The following is a 20,934-nucleotide window of genomic DNA, read 5'->3' as shown; positions in this document are numbered from 1 at the left end:
TTCTGATTTGTAGCACCCTCCTTTCCAAAAAACCATTCGACCTGTTCAGGTTCCCTTAGTCCCAGTATTCAAAGTGTCTTTAGCTCAGCTTTGGGATCAAAATCTAACAGAAGGGTTGGGTCAGGTGTGGACGCAGGAGACGGTGGCTTTTAGCCTGATTGAGCAGAGAGCTTAGTAGGTAACCCTTGTAAGATGACCAACATCATCTTGACTAGCTGCAGCCTTCTGTTGGCAGGAATGGTCAGAGTGGTGACTGGTAAGACCTCAGTCAGCTCTGACCTCCAATTGGCTTAACCATTCCTCTCCCCCCTTACACTGACTAAGTCCCCATACTCACACCTGAGGCTGTCATCAGGTCCCTACCATCTAGAAGCTTCTGTGATGGGAAAGGAGACAAGCACAGAGGGAAGAGCCTTATTCAAAGTCACTCCCAGGCCAAGGTCATCTGCCTTCTGACCCAGTGCTGTAGTAACTACGGTACAGATCACTTGCTGCAGAGTAACTTGCCACGCAAATACCAGGCTAAATGAACAAGCCCTCTGACACGCAGTCCTCTAAGAATGTCACCCCAGGGATAGCTCCCCTGCTCACTTGGGACTGAGATGCATGTGTAGCAAGAGCTCTTACATCACAGTAACTCGGTATGAGTTGTTACTTGTCCATTTGTTCATATACTGATGAAAACAGCAAGAATCAGTGCAGGGAGATGGTGCAGTCAGACCTAAGTAGCCAAGGCTAGAGAGATGGCGCAGTGGTTTACAGTGTTTGCTCTTCTTACAGGGCCTCCATGTTCAGTTCCTAGTACCTACCATGTCTGGTGACTCAACCATCCAGGGTCTGAGGGAGTATGTGCATGTGTGCGTACACACAAAACCAAATAACAAAATCCCTAGCATCCATGAGAAAGCTGAGCACACCAACACACTGGGATTATAGTCCAGCACTGGGAAATGAGAGGATTCCTGGGGCTTCCTGAACAGGCAGTCTAGCTCAGTTGGTAGGCCCTAAATTCAGTAAGAGATCTGTCTAAAAACATAAGAGACAAACCTTGTAATTCATCAGATCCACTTAAATCAAGCTGAGTACCAAAAGAAATAGGAAACTACAACCAAAATCCTCAAATATTTCCACGAAAATGCATGAACAAAGCCGGGCAGTAGTAGTGCATGCCTTTAATACCAGCACTTGGGAGACAGGTAGGTGGGTCTCTGAGTTCAAGGTCAGCCTTGTCTACGGAGTAAGTTCCAGGACAACCAGGGGCTACATAAAGAAACCTTGTCTTGTGGAGGCAAAAAGTATAAACAGCCAGGATTGCTGGTGCATGCCTGAGGGCCCAGCACATAAGAGGCCAAGGTAGGAAGATGTCAAATTCAAAGCCAACCCATGCTACATAATAATTTGTTTTTTGTTTTTTTTTAAATGTGTCAAACTGGAGGTTAGTTTAACGGTAGAATACTTCCCTGGCAAGAACAGTGCCCCAGGCTCCATCCCCAAACCCTGCAAACATAAATGCTCATGGGCACTTCACAGCCTTGGCAGACAGATACTGATGTCAGGGACACTGCTAATGGGAACGCTAGCTACAGGTGGAGTGTGTTAGGAAGGTCAGGGTCATCCTGGGCTAAATGAGGAGCTTGAAGCCAGCCTGGGCTGCATGAAACCTTATCTTAAAAAAACAAACAGGGCTGGAGAGATGGCTCAGCGGTTAAGGGCACTGATTGTACTTCCAGAGGTCCTGAGTTCAAATCCCAGCACCTACATGGTAGCTCATATCCATCTGTAATGAGATCTGGTTTCCTCTTCTGCTGTGTCTGAAGACAGTGACAGTGTATTCATATACATAGAATAAATACATCTTTAAAAAAAGGGGGGTTGGGGATTTAGCTCAGTGGTAGAGCCCTGGGTTCGGTCCCCAGCTCCAAATAAAGAGAAAAAAAAAAAACTACCAAACAGTGGCGTTACCATAGGATGTAGAGACATGGATGAGAGATGAAGTCACAAATAGCAGGAGCTACAGATGACTGCGAGCCATCCAACATGGTAGCTACGAGGGATTGAACATGGGCTCTCTGCAAGAGCCATCTCTTCCGCCCTGTTTGCTCAGGTCTGACTGCTCCGTCCCTGCCCCTGCATCTTGCTGTTTTCATCACAAACAAAGAAATGCTGCTCACTGGCTTGCTCTCAGGTTTAAGGTCAGCTGATTTTCTTATACATCCCAGACCCACCTGCCTAGGAAAAGTACTGCCCTTAGTGGGCTGGCCTCCTGCATCGATTAAGCGAATAGCCCACACAAAGGAATATATACTATAAGGATCGTTTGGGTGTAATTGTGCCAAACTAAACTAGTGAGGAGAATAGTTGCCCTAGGTGGGGAGGAAAATAGGGGTATAAAGGAACACTCTAGAATGATAAAATATTGTGACTGGACATTGGTTGTATAAATAAATACACTTGTCAATATTTAGATATGGTGGAGAGATGACTTGGCAGTTAAGGACACTTGCTAGTCTTATAAAGGAACACTCTAGAATGATAAAATATTGTGACTGGACATTGGTTGTATAAATAAATACACTTGTCAATATTTAGATATGGTGGAGAGATGACTTGGCAGTTAAGGACACTTGCTAGTCTTATAAAGGAACACTCTAGAATGATAAAATATTGTGACCGGACATTGGTTGTATAAATAAATACACTTGTCAATATTTAGATATGGTGGAGAGATGACTTGGCAGTTAAGGACACTTGCTAGTCTTATAAAGGAACACTCTAGAATGATAAAATATTGTGACCGGACATTGGTTGTATAAATAAATACACTTGTCAATATTTAGATATGGTGGAGAGATGACTTGGCAGTTAAGGACACTTGCTAATCTTACAGAGGACCTGGGTTCAATTCCCAGCAACCTCAGGGCAGCTCATAACTTCTCTAAGTCTAAACCAAAGGAATTTGATGCCCTCTTCTTGTTTCCTGGGACACAGACGTACGTTCAGCAGAACAACCTCCATCCACATAAAAAATAAAGGGAAAAGTAGGTGGAAAATGAGACAGTGTTGACCTCTGACAACCCCCCTAACACACACACACACACACACACACACACACACACACACACACACACAAATGGGGAGAAAAGCAAAATGTGTGTAGAACTGCCCATTTGTTCACTGAAGATACTGACCTACAAGGGATCCTACAAGGGATAGAGTCACTTTGTAATTATATAAACTTTGTGCACAGGGCCAGCAAGAGGGTTCCCAGGGTAAAGGCACTTGCCTCCAAGCCTGATTATTGGTTTGATAACTAGAGTCCACATGGTGGTGGGGGAACTGACTCCTGCAACTGTGCTCTGACCTCTGCATGGTCACCACGCACACACACACACACACACACACACACACACACACACACACACACACTATAAATAATAACATTGGATTTACAGCCTCGTGTTGAGCAATGCGAACATTTCTAAGAAAATTTTAGTCAGTTTTATCCTTATGTGAATGTCAGAGTAAACTTGCAAAAGCTAACAGTGGCCTCAGCTGTCACTAGGCCATGCAGTCGTATGACCACTGTCACTGCATATTTGATCCACTGCCAAAAACAACGGTGGGAATGAAATGGAAATGCAGCTTCCTGTTTCTTTGTGTTAGGACTGGAGTCTCAGTCACCATTCTCCTTAAACACCCCAATTAACCCAGTGGTCCCTGACATCCACTTTTCCCTGGGTGGGTTGATCATGAACTCTGTCCTAGTTTGTTTTCTGTTACTGTGTTAAACACCATAACCAAAAACAACTCGGAAAAGAAAGACTTTTGTTATGGTAAATATCAAAAAACTGGTTCCATCTTTTATCCCACTCTATCGTCATCACCCGTGGGGCCACATGGCACTGTGGGGTATCTATCTCAGCGGCTCCACACTGCCCCCAAGTACGCTCTGACTCAGGTGGTCCTCGGGGCATTCCGACATGGCACCTTGTCACTCTGGTCCCTGGAGTTAGTTCCCGCACCCGCGAGGCCAAATGGAACTAACCATAATTTACCTCTGGTTAGTATGTCTTCCAGCGGCTCTCTGTCAGCCTCGAACTGTCTAGTTCCAGTTACCCTGTAAAATCAAGACTCAATAAGCTGCAACCCAACAGTCATATTTATATGTTAAATTTTTTTTTTTTTTTTTTTTTTTGTATTATATTTTTTTTTTTTTTTTTTTTTTGGTTCTTTTTTTCGGAGCTGGGGACCGAACCCAGGGCCTTGCGCTTCCTAGGGCAAGCGCTCTACCGCTGAGCTAAATCCCCAACCCTATATGTTAAATTCTTAATCCACAGTACATCCACACACAGTAAACTCACAACCAATTGATAAGGATAGAAACCACCCACCTAAATAAGATAAATTGACCTATAGAAATCCATCCCTTAAGAAATATTCATGGTTGGGGATTTAGCTCAGTGGTAGAGCGCTTGCCTAGGAAGTGCAAGGCCCTGTTGGCCCCAGCTCAAAAAAAAAAAAAAAAAAGAAATATTCATAACTACATTGGCCAATCAAAACCACCCGGATCTGGGTCATCCTTCTTCATCTCCATCTTGATTCTTCTCCTTGATTCTCCTCTTCCTCCTCCTCCTCCTCCCCTCCTCCTCCTCCTCCTCCTCCCCCCCTCCTCCTCCTCCTCCCTCCTCCTCTCCCCGACTTATAAAAGCTTTGTCCCTGCCTTATGTTTTTACTATCCAATCATGGCCTTGACCTAATTATGCCAGCCCTCACCTGCATATAGGCATCAACCTACAGACTTTATTTCAGTTTACAGCTTGCAATGGACCCTTGAGGGAAATCAGAGCAGGGAAGAACCTGGAGCAGAAACTGCAGAGGAATGTGGCTTACAGGCTTGCCCTCGGGGTCAAGTTCACACTACTTATACAGCCTAGGCCCGCCTGCCTTGGATACTACTGACCATGTGGCCTGGCCCCTCCTGCATCAATTAAGAATCAATAAAATACCTCACAGACATGGAGGCGAGCAAATCTGATGGAGCCAGTTCTTCAATCAAGGGCCCCACTTCCCAGGTATCTTAAGTTGACCACCAAGGTTACCCATCACAAACTCTTTTGTGAATGATATCTTCTGAATGACTCAGCCAGGCTGAAACATCTCAACTCTCTGGAAAGCCCAGGCATCTGTGTCTGTTGTTGCCTAGATAGAGAACTGGCCAAGGATTGTGTCAGAGGGCACCAAGGACATCACCAACTACACCAGCTCCAAGTGACATATGCACTTGTAGTCTGTTCTTGTGCACAGTGGTGATTTGAAAAGGGGATGTGTTAAGCCAAAGAACTGTCTGAGGCAACAGTGTCCTCCACGTTTGAAGCTACCACAGGTGGAATCCTAACACACTATAAAAACTGCTACCTGGAGACATGCCAAGAGAGATATGTGATAGTGCTTTGTGACTGAATGACTAATACAGTGATACAGTGTTACAATAATATTGCAATAGTGTTACAGTGACAGTGATACAGTGTTACAATGATAGCGATACAGTGTTTCAGTAATATAGTAGTACAATGTTACAGTGATAATGATGCAGTGTTACAGCAGTGCAGTGATAGTGTGTTATAGGGACAATGATACAGTGTTACAGTGACTGTGATACAGTATTACAGTCATACAATGATAGTGTTACAGTGACAGTGATACAGTATTTCAGTAATACAGTGGTACAATGTCATAGTGACAGTGATACAGTGTTACAGTGATACAGTATTACAGCAATACAGCATCAAACCAACAGTGATACAGTATTACAATGATGACAGTGATACAGTGTTAGAGTGATGACAGTGATACAGTGTTACAGTAACACAGTGATACAGTGTTACAGTGACAGTGATGCAGTGTTTCAGTAATACGGTGATATAGTCTTACAGTGATGGTAATACAGTGTTACAGTGATACAGTGTTACAGTAACACAGTGATACAGTGTTACAGTGGCAGTGATGCAGTATTCCAGTCATACAGTGATACAGTGTAACAGTGACAGTGATACAGTGTTACAGTGACAGTAATACAGTGTTCAGTAATACAGTGATATAGTCTTACAGTGATGGTAATACAGTGTTACAGTAATACTGTGATGCCACACTACAATAACACTGTGATACAGTAATACAGTGATAACAGAAATACAGTGATGCAGTAATAGAGTGATACCATGTTACAGTAATACCGTGTTACAGTAATACAGTGATACAGTAATACAGTGATACAGTGATACAGTGTTACAGTAATATAGTAATACAGTGATACAGTAATACAGTGAACAGTGTTGCAGTAATACAGTGTTGCAGTAACACAGTGATACAGTGAGCTGGAGCAAGGCCCAGGGTAGGATCCTTTCCATTTCTGGGCTCACAATTCCTAGGATGTGTTACCTTGAGATGGTAATTTGTGACATCAAGTTGCATGTCCCCGCGCTGTCTGTCTCCCAGCACAACACAGATTTATTTGTTTTGGGATGGGGGTGTTGGTGGTAATTGATTTTTGTCTTTCTTATTTTTCAGTTTAGGTTTTCTTTTTCCTTTGAAACAGGGTTTCTCCATACAGCTCTGACTGTCCTAGCACTCTCTCTCTAGACCAGGCTAGCCTTGAACTCAGAGATCCATCTGCCTCTGCCTCCCTAGTGTTGGAATTAAAGGCATATACCACCACCATTCAGCTTTTGAAGTAGGTTTCATGTAGTCCAGGCTGGCCTCCATCTCGTTTTGCTGAGGATGACCTTGAACCCTGAATTTTCCTCCTCCTACCTCCTTGTGCTGGGATTACAGGTGTATACCACCAAACTGTTTATTCAGTGCAGGACTTTTGTGCATGCTAGGCAAGCACTCTACCCACTGAGCTACACCTCAGTCGGCAAATCAAGTCTACTCTTCAAGACATGGAAAGAGAAGTGGTGGCTCACCCCTGTAATCCCAGCAGGCAGGAGGCACAGGTGGGAGATCTAGCCTGAGCCTCAGCCCTACTACACCCCCTGATTTGATACTTTGATGTGGAAGGTGTGACTCATGGATTAGCAGCACCTGGGAGACAAGAGGAGCGAGCAGCACCTCAGCCCTGGCTGGAGCCTCCGGCTAACAATATCCTCCAGTTATCCACAGCAAATATGGGAGTCTGCACGTCCTGCTGACTTTCTTCTCCCCCTCCTTAGTCCTTCCTCTCTTCCTGCCTTCCTCCTTCCTTACTCTCTTCTTCATCTATTCCTCACTTCTTTCTTGCCCCTGCTTAATACTGAGCCAAAACTGCCACCCCCCAACCAAAATCAGGGGATGTGAGAGTTCAGGGCTTTCTGACCACATCCAGTACCTGTCTTTCCCTGCTCCTACCATCCCGACTCCTCAGGTGGGTCATACACAAGTCAAGACCATGCTGAGGAGGTGACTCAGGGCTAGAATGTGTGCTTATCGTGTACCAGGCCCTAGTTCTATTTGCAAAACTTTACCCCCACCCCCAGGAGTAAAAGCCACAGAGTGCAGGAGAGGAGGATGGTCATGGTGTAAGAGTGTTTGAAGTGGTTGAATGAGATGTCTCCATTGGTTTACCACATTTGAACATTTGGTCCTTACTTGGTGCTGCTGTTTAGGGAGGTTAAGGAGGAATGGCCTGGCTAGAGGAAGTGTCCCAATGGGTTTTGGGAGCTGAAATCCTTGCCCTGTATCTGTAGTTCACTCACTCTACTTTGATTTTGAGGTTGAAGATGTGAAATTCCAGCTTCTTGCTCCAGTTGCCATGACTGCCTTCAGCAACTGACCCGCCATTTTGGACTCTAGCTAGCACTCTGGGAACCATGAACCAAAATAAATTCTGTAAGTTGCTTCGGTCATGAGAGTGTTACTTTATTGATAGGCAGAAGAATAGGTGCCAGAGTTGTGCCACACTCTGCCCTGACATTCCTCTAACTATTGTCTGTGGACTTTGAGTGTGCATCCTCAAGGATGTCTTCCTAGACAAGTGTCCCCAGCCCTGCACTCCCAGCCCCACCTCTCATCTTTAGAATGTAGGCACAATGGGTTGGAATTCTTCAAACCAGACTGTTCCACCCCTTGCTTAGCTTCTGCGGGTTCCACCAACTTACAAAGGGCATCGAGAGGTGAAGGCACCATGTCTGAGGGGTGAGAGCTTGAGGGGGTGCAGAGCAAATACTTTACTTGCGATGCATGAACAGAGGGGAGCTGGGTGCTGGCAGGCCCTGCATGCGTTTGGGCATCTGCATGGCCTCCCAGTTCTACCTCCTGGGATTGGCATTCAGTCCCAGGGTTTCAGAAGTCTGCAGAACTTCTCCTGGACTATTCCAGCTCCAAGACTCTGAGGGATCGAAGGCCATTTCTCTTCTCATCCCTTCCCCACTACTGCAGACCATTACCACAGAGTGGGTGGGGACCCTTACTTACAAAGGTCTCTAGACTCCCATCCCCACAGGGATGGCCGGGCCCAGCTCTCAAGCCTAGGCCAAGTCCCCACTGTCCTTCCTGATCCATCAAAGGCCTCAAACCCCTTATCGTAGACCTCCAAGCCAGGCCTGTGCTCTCTCCTTCTTCAGCAACCCCTCATTTCACTGAGGTCCACTTTGACACTATCATGAACTTCTGGAACCCCAAGTTCCCAGTCCTCCAAAAGCAGCAACTTGTCCCCTGTCCCCACTGTTCCCTCTCGGTGGTGGTGGTGGTGCAGCACACAGCTAGTGCACTTTCTCTAGAACTTACCAACGCCTCTGGGAGGCCTCCCACGTGACTCTGGAAGAGGTGCTGGAAAAAGAGCCACCTCCGCTTGAACCCGTGCTCACCCGGGAGCGGCAGAGCTTCCAGTACAGGATCTCGGTGCTTTACCTGTACTACCTGGGGCTGATGCGTCGCTTCAACCTGGCCTATGACCAGATGGTGCAGCCACAGAAGCGTAGGTTGCTGCGGCGCCTTCTGGACGGTGTGGCAGGACGCGTGCTGGAGCTTAAGGACGAGCTGGTGCGCGTCGACATGTGTGAGACCCATTGCCTGGACCGAGTGTTGCAGGAACTCAAGCTAACCCCGGTGGGTGCAGGAGCAGCCACTCATGGCGAGATGAGAGTTGGGCCCCTTGTGGAGTCATGGGTTGGGACTGGGTAGGCCATGACCTGAAGCAGTTCTATTAGGGAACTGGGTGATGGGACTTGGGATTTAGACTCTCGGGAACTGTGGGGCTTTTGAGAGAATTGGGCTCCCACACTGTGTCTGAGATCTGGAAGCCACAGAAGGTGGGTGAGGAAGGTCCTCTGGAGGCTTGCTTCTCAAAGCATGGTCCCTGACCATCAGCTAAGAGCTTGCTGGAAATGCAGAATGTATCTGAGACCTACTAAATCTGCACGTGTTTCTCAAAATATCCCCAGGAGGTCTGTGAACATCGCCAAGTAGTAGAGGCGTGGCACAATGCTAAGCAGTGTCCAGGGCTGCCCCATCAAGGCCAGGATTTGGTACTTGCTCCATAGCCAAAGGAGTCTCAAAGTTTCCTTAGTCTGCTTCCGTAGACTTAGGGGTGGGGAAAGGAGGAGGGGTTCTCCAGGTACCATGTTCTGTTGCAGTCTGGATGATAAAGACACTATCAAATGCTTTCCTGTGGATCCTGAGGGATGGCTGCGTTTGGCACTCTCAGAATTAATCTCAATCAGATGTGGGGCAGGATAAGAAAGGGGTGACTCCTGGGTCCTAAACCATAATTCATGTTTCCCACCCCAGGTTTCTAGGAGGGTGGGAAATAGAAGTGTCTGGAAACCCAGACGATGGGCCTGAGGGCCTGACTTTCTAATATCTAACCCTCCTTCTCCCCCTATATTGTTTTAAAGGCAGACTTGGAGGTTCCCATCCCCAAGTATTTTCAGCTGGAGCAGACCAGCGCCATGAAGGCCCGTCAGCAGATGCTGGCCGAGATCCTGGCCAGACTGGAGCCACTGGCTTTCCAAGAGGTAATGTTGCTAGAGCCATTAGGGTCAGAACCTGAGTCCTGGGAGTCTTAACAAGTTAGGTTCCCTTATGGACCCTCAAATCGCTCACCAAACACATTAATGGTAAAGGAAAGGCTGTATTCGCTGTGGTTACCTTCAAAAGTAGCAGAAAAAAAGAGATTTCAAGTTCACTTTCAGGGTCACAACACTAGGTTTAGGTTTAAGTAGAGGACCAGACTATTTAGCCCAGTAGCATAACTAAGTAGCTCTCTCCCAAAGCCCCGCCCATAGTTGTCATCGTCATCACCACCACCACCACCACCACCACCACCATCACTACCATGTGGGCTCCAATCTTTCCTACAAGGTAGTCTGATAATGGTTCAACTCTGTAAGCATCTTTCTGGGAGACAAGATCGCGCCCTACTGGCACCTGGCTCTTTTCCCTACCATGATCTTCCTGGGGAAAATTCCAGATGCTTGAGGTTCATTGTTTCAATCCCCTGACTGCCAAAGAGAGGGGCATGGTGTCTCCAGTGCATCTTCATTCCTGCCAAAGCGTTCCCTGTAAGTGAAGGACACTCTCCCAGACTCCTTCTACATCTTTCCTTAGCACAAACGGGCCCTGTCCTTCCCTAGTCCCATTTCAGAGGCAGCCCACAGCCTCTCCAAGTCTGCTCCTGTATTCTCTGGGACCCTCTGACACTTTGCAGGACACATCTCAAGCACCTAGGACTAGGGCCCCACTACATCGTTGCTGACTGATCTCTCAGCAGCCCTCTCTGGGTACAAGCATGCCCTCCGGTCTTACTGTTCTTTTTGCTCCTTGTTATGACCAGAATCTTCGAGGAATGAGCCGGACTGAGGCCCTGATTATAGTGCAATGTGCCGAGAGGGCTAGGCAGGGCCGACTACGAGCTACCTTCATGCGAGAGATTAGGAAAGAGGAGGAACGGGACCGGAGGATTCGAGAGAATGGGCGACAGAAATTCAGTCAGGACCAGGGAGCCATTGTCATACAGAAGGTAACCCTGGGTGACAGAAAGAAGGCCAGGGTAGACTCACCTCTCCCAGTAAGAGCTGGGCACAATGATTCATCCCAGGAGTAAAAATGCCTCAGGTCTGTGGTCCTATAGCTTGATGCTAAACCCGAGACGTCAATCCATCAATAAGCCCAAGACAAGAAGACCAAAGGTGTCTTGGGATGGATGTGCCCAGCACCTAGAAAAGCACATTGGTTCACTCTGTAACCTAGGTCCTAAAGGGGCTGTGTCACATCCCTAGCCCAGGTTCTTTAGGTCAAAACTGCTGGGAGGGGCTAGGGAGGTGTCTTGAGGCTAAGACCACTGGCTGCTCTTGAAGAGGCTCTGAGCATGCCCATGGCAACTCACGCCATTGGAACTCCAGTCCCAGGGCACCCACCACCCTCCTTCCTCCAGTCCCACCCTAACTTCCTGTGCCAATACCTTAGGTGACATCAGGCAGCAGCAGTCACCCCTGCTGCTCCCCACTAGGCCTGGAAAGCACCTAAGTGGCATGTGCCCCCCGACCCAGGTGTGGAAAGGTTACCTACAGAGAAAACGTATTGAGCAAGACCGACGCATGGAGATGGAGTTCATTGGCATGGTAAGCCCTCCCTGGCCTGCCCAGCGCACCCCTCCTTCGTCAGCTTCGCCCCTGTCACCTTGTCCCAGGGTCTACTTCCTCCACTGAGGCAGGGCAGGAGACCCTGGGGGAGAAAGAAGCATAAGAACCGGGAACTCACTGGGTTTTCCCAGCCCTCCCACTTCTAGAGCATCCCATAGGATATCAAATGTGGGGGTAGGGATGACACAGGGCCTCCTGGACCTCAGGGAAAACTTGGAAGCCATGTTGGGGTAATAATAAACCCCTAAACCAGGACTTCTGAGGCTACAGGCTTCCCTACTTGCTCTAGAAGCCCAGATGAGCTTCTCTGGACTGCTAAGAGTGACTACACGTGGCAGGGAGGTGTAGCAAGAAGGGACCGAGACCCCTAGGTGTTGCTCATGTGCATATCCAGGTGGAGTGATCACCCCCATTCTCTCAAAGTGTCCTCCGTCTTCAAGCCCTTCCTTCAGCCAAGCCTGTTTCTGTCGAAGGCCACGACAGGGTGAGGGTCAGACTCTGGGACAAGCAGCTTTGCCCTGGATGGATCCTCTGGAGACCTGGCTGGAAGAGGAGGGCGGGGCAAGGTTAAGGCGGGGCAAGTTTAAGGCCAGAAGGACTAAAAGGAAGGCATTTTGGGGAGCAGGCTGGATGACTACTAGGGGCTGCTGTGCAGGAGTAGAGGTCAAAGACTTGCTAGGAGGCTGCAGAATGGGACCCCCAGGAGGGAGAAGAGGGGTGGGGGCAAGAGCAGTGGGTGAGGAATGAGCCTGGCCGCCCGGGCCCATCAACAGTGTGAGCTCAGCGTTTTCAGTAATTGTCTCTGCGCAGAGTGATATTTAAAATACATTTGGGAGCCAATGAGGCGGGAAAGTGGCTGTGAGAGCGGCTGCCAACTCGGCCGCCAGGCGGGGCATGCGTGGGGGCTGGGGCCCCAGGCTCACGGGGGAGGGGGGGCTGCTAGGGAGGGGGAGCACAGCCCGGATGCATCTAGCAAACTCATTACCAGGGTAATTTACACAGACAAATTTCAGCTCCAAACACAATTTCTCCTGATGCAGGCATGGCCGTTGCTCCGTGAGGGCATGTGCATGAGACACGGGCGTGTGTGGAGGGCGTTGGGAGCGGAGTGGGAGCAGGTGTGTGTGTCTAAACATGGAGGCTGGGCCATCCTTTGTAAAATCTTGGCCTCTCTCTACTTCCCCTAGCTCCCCTCGCCCAGCCAGACAACAACGAGACAGAATGCCCTTGCCCAGGCCTTCGTGGGGGAGGAGTCACGGAGGACCCGGCAGGTGGAAAAGGAAGAGGAATTCCAGGAAGCCATAGCGAAAACCCACGAGTCTCTCACGGAGACCGAGGGCCCTGACATGAAGGAGAGGATGAAGGATCAGATACGACAGTGGTTTATTGAATGCCAGTCAGTGTCCACAGCCGCAGCTGACCCAACCTTCCATACTTCATCCCCAACCTGTTCTCCTGTGAGATTGTCCCCACCTCTGTCTGCTCTCACCCTCTCCTAACACTCTCCGTCTAGACCTTGAGCCCCACTGTAAGGGCCATCTTCACACCTGACTTCCCATTTGCCTGTGAGAAAAGAAGGTACCAGGACAAAACAGGAAGTGTCGCAAAAGCTCCCACAGCAGTCTACAATTCCATCCTAACTGCTTATTCTTCCGGGTATCCCCCATCTCTCTTTCATTCATTTATTCTTCCCTCCATCTCTCCAACCACCCCATCCCTGTGCCTGTCCACCTAGTCATCTATCAGTCAGTCAATCATCTACCCGCCCCTCCACCCACTCCTCCACCATCTAACTGTACTATATCCACTCAGTGCCCTTACTGGTCGGTTCCCTGATTATCCAGACGAGGCTTCAGGTGGATCCTACGTGATCTTTGCAGACAAGACTCCAGAGCAGGTACTCTTGAGAGGGAGCAGGCCCCGCCTGTGATTATGGACAACAGTGCGTGTGAGCTGAGAGTGGCAGTGGATTGGAAGAGTCAGCCGAAACAGAGAGCGCTATGGCCAGAGGGGAGGACATGTGCCTAAAGAAACTAGATGGGGCTGAGGGCAGTCATGGCCCTGAGAAGGGAGTGGTCTTGGAAGACCATTGAGGATGGTCCCAGAGCGGGCATGGCTCTGATGAGATCAGTCCTTCCCAGCACCCTGCCCTTGTTTGATCCCCCAGTGCCATCTCTGTACACCCGGCTGTCTCTACCTTGGCAGTTTGCCAAGGCTGTGAGACCAGGTCTGCTCAGCTGAGGCAGGCGGTGGGTTCCCTTCTATAAAATCCCCAGTCCCCAGAACACTGCTTGTTGTTGGATCCAGGTGAGACTAGAACTGGAAGCACAGGCCCAGGAGAATAAAAAGAAGGAACAAGAGAAGAATAAGGACAAAGAGAAGGAGAAAAAGGAAAAGAAGAAAAAGAAAGCCAAGGAAGAAAAGGCCAAGAAGGTTGGCTAGTTCCCAGCAGAGGGCTTGCGTGTGGGGAGGGAGAGCCTGTGACTCTGAAGTCAGCTCTGAGGGAGGCTTCCCCAGTCTCCTTGAGGAGGCAAAACTGCTCTCCCTTTCCCTTCCAGGACCCAGAAGTGATGTTCAAAGTGCTGCCATCCAAATCTATCCCTGTGATTAACGCTGGTCACGAGGAATTCACAAGTAAGAACGGAGGGCCAGATGTGTTGAGCCTGGGGTGCACTGTCTCGGGTCTTAGGTCTTAGAAAAAGTAGGTATCTGCTACAGGAGTGACACAGGAGGAGAGGGGAGAGGTTAAAGAAGTGCGTGCCGGCCAGTGAGTGGGAATGTCGCTTGTTTTCTTCAGGATTCTTGAGTCAAGCAGTTAAACCTAGGGTAGAAGCAGGGCTGGCAGCTACTGAGGACAGGAGGCTAGCTAGCTCGGGAACTGTGTGTACGTATGTGTGTGCATGTGCTTGTGTGTGTGCGTGTGTGTGTGTGTGTGTGTGTGTGTGCACGTGCATGTGCAGCCTTTTTTATGTGGTTAGGTATCTGGAAGAGCCGCTATGACAACAAACACCCCAGCCAGAGCTTTGACTCTGAGACCCTCCGGGAGGAGAAAAGGAAGCAAGTGGAGATGGAGATCCGGGCACAGGTGGGCCACAGCCTGAGGCTTGCCTCAGCTACTCTCTGGAGCCTTCCCAGCCCTTCCCAGTCCACCCCCAGCACCTCAGGCCAGGCTCTACCTGCCACCCTATCACCCACACTGTCCCAGCTTCTCCAGTTTCCCCTTTACCCTCAGGGATCAATAAGGATGGGAGCGGGGCAGTCAGAGCTACAGCCAGCCTAGCCACAGTGCTGAGCACGTTCCTCCCCCCCCCGCACTAAACCTCATGACTGGGCTGTCTGCTGATAAGAATATGTCATCCTTCAGACCCATCCTTGGTGGGGACCTGGCTTCCAGCAGCCCATTGAAAGCCTATAGCTGCTTAGGTCCCAGAAAAATTAAGGGGATGATTTCTGACTCTATTTTGTGGATTCCATCCAAAGTTAATGACTGGGGAGGGTGGTCACCCTCATCATGGAGAGCAAAGTGTGGATTCAGATCTGGCATAGACAGGATCAAGTAGAGCAAAGACCGGCCGAGTCTCTAGTGGAAAGCATTGGTGGCTGTCTGTCCCCTTCCTCCCCTGAGGCTCCCCCCACCCCCACCCCTCTCATCTATTCTGCCCGCCCCGCCATGTACCCAGGTGGATGAGCTAATGAGACAGGAACTGAGGAATTTGCGTCTGGCTGTGGACAGGGAGGAGACCAGACCCCTCAAATCTCCAAAGGCAGATAAGAGTCCAGGGCTGGGAAGGAGAGGGTACTTGGGGGTGAGTTGGGAGCAGATGGCAATTACCTGTATACTCATTTCCCACCAGAGAAAAGGCGGGAAAAAGAGTGGAAAGAAGAAGAAGGAAAAGGATCTGACCCCAGACAGGTGATCTGGCTTCACAAGCCTTACGCTTCTACAGGACGCAAACCCTGGCTCTGTCATTCTGTAGCCTTAAGGGAGCTGCTTCACCTCTCTGAACCCCTAACCTTGTCAACCAAGTTTCTGCCTTTAAAAATGGAAATCGCTCTGGGCAGCCTACATACCATTAAATCCTAGTGGAGGCAGGAGGGTCTCTGTGAGTTTGAGGCTTGTCCGGTCTACAAAGTGAGTTTCTGGGCTTTCGGGGCTACAAAGAGAAACTCTGTCTTGAAAAACAAACAAACAAACAAACAAAGCTGGGTGAGTTGCCCTTGTGAGTCAGAGAGTGAGGGGAGTGTGGGAAGACAAATGGATCCCTGAAGTTCATTGGCTCCTGGTCAGACAGACCTGATGGGCGAGCCATCAGGCAAGGAAAGGCAACTTGACATTGATCTTCGGCTTCAATACGCATGCTCACACACATGTACATGTACACACATGTGCATGCATACACACACACACACACGCACATTAGCTTTATAATCATTCATATATATATATATATATATATATATATATATATATATATAACTTGACTGTCCCTTCAATCTGTGCCTGTATTAAATACCCTATGGGCACTGGGGGACCTGCTAGAAGCCTTCTGCTTACTAATGGCTGCAACTTCTGCAGGGCCACAACTCACAAAGGCAGTCACACTCTACACTTTGTTTGGGAGGCAGGGAAAAAAGATTTGTGCTGAACTCAGACTTCAAATGGTGGACACAAAAGACTGGTGGGCATTGTTTGCAGGGGCCTTGGCTTCTGCCACATTCCGCAGGGCACTCACTGTGGAGTGTCTATCCCCTGACACAGTGGTCAGGAATTAATTTTCTGATTCTGGCTGTCCAGATGCCATGTAGACATTTCTGATCACAGAAATTACCAGGGCACCCCTTGCCTCTCTTTGTGCTCACAGCCCCATCTCCACTTCCTTCTTCCTTGTTCCCTCTCACTAATGTCTGTGGTGTCCTTCTGCACCACTCTCCCACAGGTCTGTGGATTCATTGTTTGAAGAGCTTGTTGTCATCGGCCTTATAAAGAAGTCTCTGCTTGTGTCACTGAATGACTACATTGGTGAGCCCCTCTCACGTCCCTGCACCTAGGTATGGCCACCTTACCCTTCCACACCTGCCCCGCTTCCTGGGGTCTCTCTTCCAACAGATCTCTCCCACAGACACTCACAGGCGTGTCACTCATCAGCTGTCCCCTCCTGGTCCCTACAGGTGACTGCCTCTATCTCGGGTCCACTCTGACCTTGGCAAACAAGATGCCCATGCCTTCCCTGTTTGATATACGGCAGAACATAGCACTGTATGGTGTTCTTCGGTTGGGTGAGAATTCCGGGGAATGTGGAAAGCCAGAGCTGGGTGGGACCACAGGAGCATGGCTGAGAAGGGTGTGCAAGCCTAGTGGACCTTCTTCAGTTACACTCAAATTGGGCCACCTTGAGATCGCGTGAGACCATGACTTGCTCAATCCCAACTGGCGTCCTGTAGTCAGTCTCGTTCTCAGAGAGGCATCCCTGCAAGTTTATTAAAGGCCAGAGACCTTTAATAAGAGCCTTGCAAACAGTGTGTCGTGTGCTTTCAATGCCACCCACCAGGGTAGAATTGTATGGTATGGAGGGAAAAGCAGTGTCCCCGACTGGCCCTTACACACAGTTCTCTACCACGGAGGTGGCAAGCAGGCTGTTGATGCAGACCTGGGGAAACTGCTCAGGTCCTGGGGAAGGTAGCACAACCCAGACCCTCATCTCACCCTCTTAGCCCCAGGCCGCCTTAGAACCTTCCACAGCCTACTGCCCAGTTTTGGTCCATTGCCTGCCCCAGCCCTCTCTACTTCCTCCCAGGCTCCCATGACATACATACCATGGCACCCCTTGTCCGCTCCATCCTCCTGGTGGGACCCTCTGGCATGGGGAAGAAGATGTTGGTCCAAGCGGTGTGCACAGAAACTGGTGCCAACCTGTTTGACCTGTCACCTGGCAACGTGATGGGCAAATACCCAGGGAAGAATGGATCACAGCTATTGGTGCACATCGTCTTTAAGGTCCGTAGCCTCGAGTTTGAGGCTTGGGTTGATTTCTCAGGAGAGAGACGACAGCAGGGTGGGCTTTCTGAACACTCTGGGGGTGGTCTGTGCTGTACCGAAATGAAAAGGACCTGAACGGACATCTTTCTGGTAACCCTTGTGGGATCCTGTCATCCCCTGAAGCCCCTCTGTTGGGGAATGTGGGAGGAGACCAAGGCTGGAGAAAGCGAGGAGAAGCTAGGGGCTCTGGGTCTGGGGTCTGAGCAGCTGGGGATGTGACCCTTGGCCCAGGGATGTCTGGCATTTGACCTCTACACTCTAACCTATCCAGGTGGCCCGGGTCTTCCAGCCCTCTGTCATCTGGATTGGAAATACTGAGAAAACCTTCTACAAGAAGATCCCAAAGGAAGAAAGGAGGGTGAGGACTGTGGGCAGAAAGGACTGGGGTGGACAACCGGAGCGTGGGTCTAGGCTGGAAGTCTTGCTCAAGTCATTAACATCATTCAAGACACCTTGCTCAAGTGTCCTGTTCTGGTCATGCCTACTTTCCTTACCTTAAAGCTGCCCCACTCAGGACTGACTTGAAGCACAGCTCTAGGTCATGTGATCTGAGAATGGGGCTCCCACAGCCCCAGTCACTGTGTCCCAAACCCACACCCTTCCCTCCTTGGAGCAGATGGACCCAAAGAGAATAAAGAAAGACCTCATGAGGGCCACGAGACAGCTGGGCCCCGGTGACCGAGTGATGCTGATAGGAACCACGGAGCGCCCACAGCTGGCCGAGATGAAGGGGTTCTGCCGGTTCTATGAGCGCATCCTCTTCATACCCCGGCCTGATTACGCTTCTCGTTATGGTGAGGCCAGGAGCGGAAGCCAGGACCACCACCCTTTTGAGTCTTGGCTCTCTCTTCACATCCCTCACTTTTGCTCTGAGCCTCAATTCCAGCACCAAATGACAGGTCTGGAAAAGCCATAGTTCTCTGGCTAATGGCCTCAGTGAAATAGACACTGAGCATGTAACTAGAAGAACAATTCTATCCTACCATGTCCCACACCTTCCTGGAGAGACATGTTGTTCTTCCCGGGCCCAGAGCTGCTTGCACAAAGGCAGAGGCTTGGCTTCTGCTGCTCTTTGACCTGTATGCCTCATCCCTTCCTCCCTCTGCAGTGCTCTGGAAACGGATGATAGAGAACCAGGGAATAGGGGTACAGCAGACCCAGAGTCTGGACATTAGTGCCCTGGCTAGGGTGTCTGATGGCTACACACCTGGTCACATTCTACAATCCATCCAGTCAGTGCTGACGGAACGCCGGCTCCTTCAACTGACCAAGAAGCCACTGGTTGCCTCCGAGTTTGTGGTGCACTTGGCAAAGCTGGATCCAGTATACAGGGAGGAGGAGGAATCCCTAAAGGTGAAGTTGCTAGGCCAGAGTCGGTGGGCTGGGCCAGGACAGCCTGTTGTCACCCTCCACCCCTACCCCCAAAGCTATCCCCAATGCCACTCGGTTGTTGTTCAGGACAAAGGCACTTGGTTGTCAGCTGGGAAAGGAACAATTAACTCTAGGGAGGGACAGAGCTGTAGGCGCCTGAGGAAAGAAGCTAGAAAGGGCCACCTGGGCTGCCAGCACTAGACACAGCTGGTGACCACCATGGCCACCAGGCCCAGAGAGAGGTTGACCTTAGGAGTCTCAGAGGCCTGCAGGGCTGGAGGGGAGAGGCAAGTTTCTCAAGAATGGGTGACTCTATAGACTGAAGTGATTAGTAGAAACCAGGAAAAGGCCCCACTGTGATGGAACGCTTCACCCCACCCCTTACCCCCAAGCCTGAGAGGATGAGAGGGAGAGAGTTGTAAGGCTGAAGGAGGGTTGCAACCAGGGAACTGAATCCCTGCATCTCTGCCAACCCAGGAATGGTTTTATAAGACTCCGCTGGGAAAAAAGAATATGAAGTTTACCAAGGACCAACTGGAGGCTGAGGAAGCCAGACTGGCAAAGGAGAAGAAGAAGAAAAAGTGAAGGTCTTTGCTGTTGGGTGTGATGTGGTGAGGGAGGGGTGCCTCCAGAGTGTGACAGATACATAAAGGCCCAGGTGGCTCCTGAGGGCTTCTTCTCTTGTCAATCTTCATGGCTTCCTGTCCCTGAGCTCCGCCCCTGTGCCCTGGCTCATCCAACCTCTGCTCTGGCTGCCACTTATCCTGTGCTGGCTCTCCTCTCCACATCGCTTGTTCAAGACACTTAAGAGAGGGGGATAACAGGAAGAGAAGGACCAAGAGAAGAAAATCCAAAGGGAAAAATACCAAGTCTAGAAGGGAGTCAGCCCTGCTTTAGCACACCAGTACTCACTCCCTCTATAACCTGTCCTGTCTATGCCTCGGTCTTCTTCTTTATGAAGTAAGGAGATGTTAGACAATATCTGCTAAGGTTCTTCCTGGTCTGGGACTCAATTATGCAGCTGAAGCATCTACAGAGTGAGGGAGTGAAGAAGGCGGGGCCTTGGGGCCACAGAGATGCATGGAGGGCTAGAGGGGCCATGGTGGATCACAGAGAGGACAGAGGCAGTGCCTGAGTTGTCTCCCTCTCTCTGATGGTTCATGGCTAATATTGACTGACACCTGACAGTATCTAGAACCACCTTGGAGACAATTTTCTGGGTATATCTGGGAGGGAAGTTTGTAGATTGTGAAGGGAAGAGCCACCTTAAATGTGGGTTGGAACCATTCCATTGGATGGGATACAGAGTGCAAAAGCTATGGTAAGCTGGTACCCGTATTCTTCCCTCTGTGCTTGCTCATTTTGGAGGCACTGTGGCCCGTTGCCTCACACTCCTGCTGCCGCGTCTGCCCTAGCACCACGGACTGTGTTCCCTCGAACAGGGAGCCAAAATAAAAGCTTCATTCTTTGAGTTATTTTTGTCAAATTTGTTTTTGTGTGAGGGTTGGTTTGTTCTTTGTTTTTGTTTTTCATTTTGTCATTGTGTGAAGAAAAGTAACTCTTAGAGTCTTTCTCCTACAAAGTGAGTGGGAGACTCAGAGGCCAGGACTACTGTCAACAAGGGCTGAGGAAGATGCGTTGGCAGAAATGCCAGCCTCGTGTAGAGGGTGTGAGAAGAATGAATCAATGCCCGTGGTTAAGAGTCGGTGTGAGGACTGGAGAGATGGCTCAGCGGTTGAGAGCACTGACTGCTCTTCCGAAAGTCCCGAGTTCAGTTCCCAGCAACCACATGGTGGCTCACAGCCATCTGTAAGGGAATCCGATGCCCTCTTCTGGTGTCTGAAGACAGCTACAGTGCACTCACATACATAAAATAAATCTTTAAAAAAAATCAGTGCGGGCCGGACC

At 49.7% G+C, this 20,934-nt stretch overlaps 1 protein-coding gene across 1 annotated transcript; it reads left to right on the top strand.

Moving 5' to 3' along the window:
- The first annotated feature begins 8,139 nt into the window (after positions 1-8,139).
- On the top strand, positions 8,140-19,695 carry Iqca1l (IQ motif containing with AAA domain 1 like). Its single transcript, XM_032905326.1, has 19 exons — positions 8,140-8,172; positions 8,757-9,084; positions 9,873-9,992; positions 10,811-10,996; positions 11,526-11,597; positions 12,806-13,014; positions 13,431-13,515; positions 13,926-14,051; positions 14,177-14,252; positions 14,597-14,703; positions 15,299-15,382; positions 15,473-15,531; positions 16,556-16,638; positions 16,788-16,895; positions 17,414-17,613; positions 17,927-18,013; positions 18,272-18,449; positions 18,764-19,008; positions 19,504-19,695. The coding sequence occupies exons 1-19, from the start codon at positions 8,162-8,164 to the stop codon at positions 19,609-19,611; spliced, it is 2,472 nt and encodes an 823-aa protein (XP_032761217.1). The 5' UTR covers positions 8,140-8,161; the 3' UTR covers positions 19,612-19,695.
- The last annotated feature ends 1,239 nt before the right edge of the window (positions 19,696-20,934 follow it).

Source organism: Rattus rattus, chromosome 6 (assembly GCF_011064425.1).
Source record: "Rattus rattus isolate New Zealand chromosome 6, Rrattus_CSIRO_v1, whole genome shotgun sequence".
In the NCBI taxonomy this organism is placed as follows: Eukaryota; Metazoa; Chordata; class Mammalia; order Rodentia; family Muridae; genus Rattus; species Rattus rattus.
The sequence above is the reverse complement of the archived record's forward strand: the minus strand, read 5'-3'. Positions and strand labels throughout refer to the sequence as shown.